At 36.5% G+C, this 4,109-nt stretch overlaps 1 protein-coding gene across 1 annotated transcript; it reads right to left on the bottom strand.

The window, feature by feature from the left end:
* Positions 1 to 1,324: 1,324 nt before the first annotated feature.
* LOC132176526 (phosphopantothenoylcysteine decarboxylase-like) lies at positions 1,325 to 3,583 on the bottom strand. Its single transcript, XM_059588762.1, has 2 exons — positions 3,008 to 3,583; positions 1,325 to 1,741 (listed from the first exon to the last, which is right to left on the bottom strand). The coding sequence occupies exons 1-2, from the start codon at positions 3,350 to 3,352 to the stop codon at positions 1,439 to 1,441; spliced, it is 648 nt and encodes a 215-aa protein (XP_059444745.1). The 5' UTR covers positions 3,353 to 3,583; the 3' UTR covers positions 1,325 to 1,438.
* Positions 3,584 to 4,109: the final 526 nt, after the last annotated feature.

Below are 4,109 nucleotides of genomic sequence, written 5' to 3'. Positions count from 1 at the left end.
AAAAAAAAAGAACAATCATGACTTGTTTATATATATGATTATGTATCAACATAATTTCTGGCCTTATTTCAAAGACGATGAATTGGACTTGAATTAAAAGATGTTTCATATCATTACCGTATTTACGAGGGTTGACTACTCACTAAGACGTGAATTTACAGGTTTTTTTTTTATTTTTTTTATTTGTGTGTTTTTACCTATTAAGCATTTTTTTTTAAAAAAAAATACGCAAACCTTACCATAAAAGAGTTAAGGCGCTAGAATTTGAGAAAAAAAAATCTCGAGGTAGATGCAGTTACTAATAAACTACCGCTGTGAACAATTACTGAGCAACTAATACTACTATGTATGTCAGTATGTTATTGTTAATACATTAAAAAATGAAAATATGTAATGTAATGAACTTTAGTTAAATTTATGAATGGTTAAAAATTGTCCAAATATTGTCAAGTAACAGATTAATTCACATGGTTAATATTAAGAAAGTGTTCACACTGTCATTTTTTTTTTACCCGAGAAATGCTAAAAACCAAACCACCCAAACCACCACTCCTTGGGTTAACGTGACAGTGCCCTTTAGCCCTTAATATGTTTTTAACAAAGATTAATCTAAGAGCCAATAAGTATTGCCACACCAGTGTAATGGGATATGAGTGAAATTGCTAGCATAACTCCTCTTTTACCCTATATCTCCTCTCCCATACAACTTTTCATTGAATCAACATAACATTTATTTTAACAAGTGCTGATCCAATAACTAATTTTTTTGTAAGTGCGAATATTGCTTTATAAAACCTTTTTTTCACTTCTATTTTTCCCATATAATAGTGCAAATTTGAGGCATTCACAGGCTAGCTTAAATGATTTTGTTTGCACTTTCAGTAAGACAGCCATGAGCAAACAGGAGACAAGGCTCAAACCATTGATAAAACATTTTATTGCAATGACAGCAACACCACAAGGCTACTAGTTAGGTTTAGGAAGAACAATACTGAAAATGACAAAAAGAAATTATCTAACACAACCGTAACATGCAACTCTCCTCTTATAAAGGTCCATATCAACACCTGTGAACTTTCTGCTATGAGAGAAATAGATTTAGATTTAAAACGGAGAGAAGCCATTTTATTGTCAAGATTTGATGTTGTTGTATTTAATAAGTACAGATGATGCCATGTGACAAATATGTTAAGACACACCATTCAAATCATTAGCATCATTTACACCACTAAATACAACAACATTAAATCTTGATTTACCATCTGCTTTAATGGGGCAGAGGTTGTAAGAGCTTTAACGTCACTGGATAGACAGACCAAGCACAAGTAAAAACACAGCACACCTGATACAACAAGATCAAATGACTACAACAAATCTAGCATGTTATACATACCATGTCAACTAACTCTTCCATCTCCTCTACAAATGCCAACTTTTGTTAGATAAGTTGCTCAGTATTGCTGCCAGCTTGTTGAATCTTAGACTCTAAGAAAAGCCTTACTGTTGAGTATATTAGAGAAGGTTCAGCCATTGCACCATTGCCATAATCCCCACAAGCCAGCCTCTTTGTGACAGGTGGAATGAGAGAAATGCCAAGCTCGTCAATCGACATGAGATGTCGTTCCGTGAAAGGATTGTTCCACATCAACGTGTTCATGGCAGGTGCAACAAAAAAAGGCTTGCTGTAATCCCATGCTCGCACAATGCAAGTCAGTAAGTTGTCGCACAATCCCCCGGCGATCTACAATAAGAACATAGCACAAACCTTAAAACATATTCAGGTTAAAATGATAAGATTGAACTCAGGATTATTTCAAATTACATGACAACAAAATACAGAAACAGCCATGCAAAGGAAGTAGAGAAAAGCCCATAGATATCACAGGATCTCATCTTTGAGACAAGGGATGTCCCTCAAGCTCACATTCACTACTACTTCAATATTATACGTCCTTGTTTTTGTGTGTGTGTAAAATCAATATTACTATAGCTGTTCACAAGTCCCTGTTTTTGTTTTCCTTAAAAAAACACCCCCGCATAAATTCATCACATGATTCATTGCTGGAAAAAGAATTTGAGACCTATGATAGCCATTCTCACTTTATATAGCCATGTAACTTGAATCACCATAAATTCACTAGGTTGCTATATTCAACTGAGAGGATATAGCAGCATGAGACTTTATAATGACTTAATGAGACTACAGGCATGCAATTTGGACAAAATTATGAAAGTGGAAAGTAACTAGTCCAAATATTCACAACAGAGTTATTAATCACTGCCATTCAATATGACAGTCAGAGGAGCATTATCGAACACTAGTACCTTTGCATGCCTACAAGAAAAAGAAGGTCTAACACGTCAAGGTAACCTAGTAGTTCACAACGCTAAAAAGAGATCCTATACAACCAAAATAGTAAGGAATTTACTTTAGTGAACTGCTAATTACCCAACAAACAAAAGTGCTCCCAGAAAGAATGGAAGTAAGCACAAGGTAATGAAACAGTACCCTGTATCCTATAGCAAATAATATTTTTTAATAATCTTATTCAACACAAATTTCAGACTCTCAAGACATGCCATTACTTCATTTTTCTAAAACTTCTTTTGTGAGATATCCATGCATTTTGATATTAAACTATCAGAAAACAACGAAATAATTAGTTTCAATGAGATTTCTTTAAGGCCCCAAACTGAAGAACTTGGCCTACTTGCACTGCCGAGCAAGACACTGTTATAGTTATTCCCTGTGGTTCCCTTGAATTTATGAGGTGTTTCAACTAAGAAATGAAACCACTTTCATGCATTCTCTTTTCCTTTAACTCATTGCTTTTTAAACCAAAATTGGGGAAGTGGGGGGACTAAAAATTCCGAAATGTGCAGGAATCAATAGTTTGAGTAATGAGCTCTGTTCAGTAACATGCACTCACCTGTATCATCTTGTAGCCAGTTAGTAGAAGTTCAAAATAAAAGGGACAATGTTTCTGAAATTGCTCAAAGACATTACCTTGCCAAGTGTGTTGGCTGACAATGGGGCAATAACCATAATATCAGCCCATCGGCGCAGCTCAATGTGAAGCACGCTATCGCCAATTTTCTTCCAACTAGACCATTCATCCTCATCAGTATAAAGAACTACATCCCTAGGAAGTGACGCCCTATCTATGAAATGTATAGATGCCTGTGTGGCAACTGCTCTTACTTCTGCCCATTCTGCAAAACAACTGCAGAGATGTCCAAACTTTATGGCTGCTACACTTCCACTTGCAGCAAGTAGAATCCGTGGCTTCCTAGGAGCAGTATTGACTTGCATTGGCTCCCCTTCTTCACCTACAGGTTCTGAGTATGCCATAACCTATTCAAGAGATGCCAACAATGTTCTTATCCGAGATTCACATTGTATCTCAACATATATGCCCACAAGCAGATCAACTTGTAACAAAACTTCAACTAGAATTGATAATATTTTTCAAGTACAAGTTGCAAAAGTAGCTACCAAGAAACACATTCCAAAAATATTCTTTAAAGATTTAGAGCTAAAATTCAAACTCAAATAACTAAAATTTTCTACCACCCACGCACAGATCAATTGAACATAAAGAAGAACAAAATTTGTAAAAAACTGCAACAATAATGCAAGCAAGCAACAACGGACCTCCCATTTCATTGCTCACTGGAGAATAAGCATTTTTTTTTTTTTACAACAGAAATAAACAGCAAGGAAAAACTGAAGGTTTTAGAATCTCTGATTTTGCTGAAAGCCCCTCCAACCAGAATATAGGAAATTGAAGAATGGTTGCTCCATGCTGAGCCATGTGTGCAAAGCTATAAGCCCAAAATACTCTAAATCTTTAAAGAATCTTTTTGGAATGCACTTGAAAAGAGAGAGAGAGAGAGATCAGCCCACGCGTTTTCTGTGCCCAGCGGTGCTCTAGGGGTGTAAACGAGCCGAGCTTGTCCGGGCTCGGCTCGTTTACTTTGAGGCCAGGCTCGAGCTCGACACGAGCCTAGAAATGTTGCTCGAGCTCGGCTCGATAGGGTTGGAACCCCGTTCGAGCTCGAGCTCAAGCTCGATAAATTTTGGGATGTATATGTACATGCATTTGGCA

Source organism: Corylus avellana, chromosome ca3 (genome assembly GCF_901000735.1).
Source record: "Corylus avellana chromosome ca3, CavTom2PMs-1.0".
Lineage (NCBI taxonomy): Eukaryota > Viridiplantae > Streptophyta > Magnoliopsida > Fagales > Betulaceae > Corylus > Corylus avellana.
The sequence above is the reverse complement of the archived record's forward strand: the minus strand, read 5'-3'. Positions and strand labels throughout refer to the sequence as shown.

Bases quoted from the DNA above. Each gene is read 5' to 3' on its own strand.
- LOC132176526 (XM_059588762.1), bottom strand. From the start codon at position 3,352: ATGGCATACTCAGAACCTGTAGGTGAAGAAGGGGAGCCAATGCAAGTC. The intron at 1,742-3,007 runs GTAATGTCTTTG...TTCTTATTGTAG, and splicing joins CAGCCAACACACTTGGCAAG to ATCGCCGGGGGATTGTGCGA.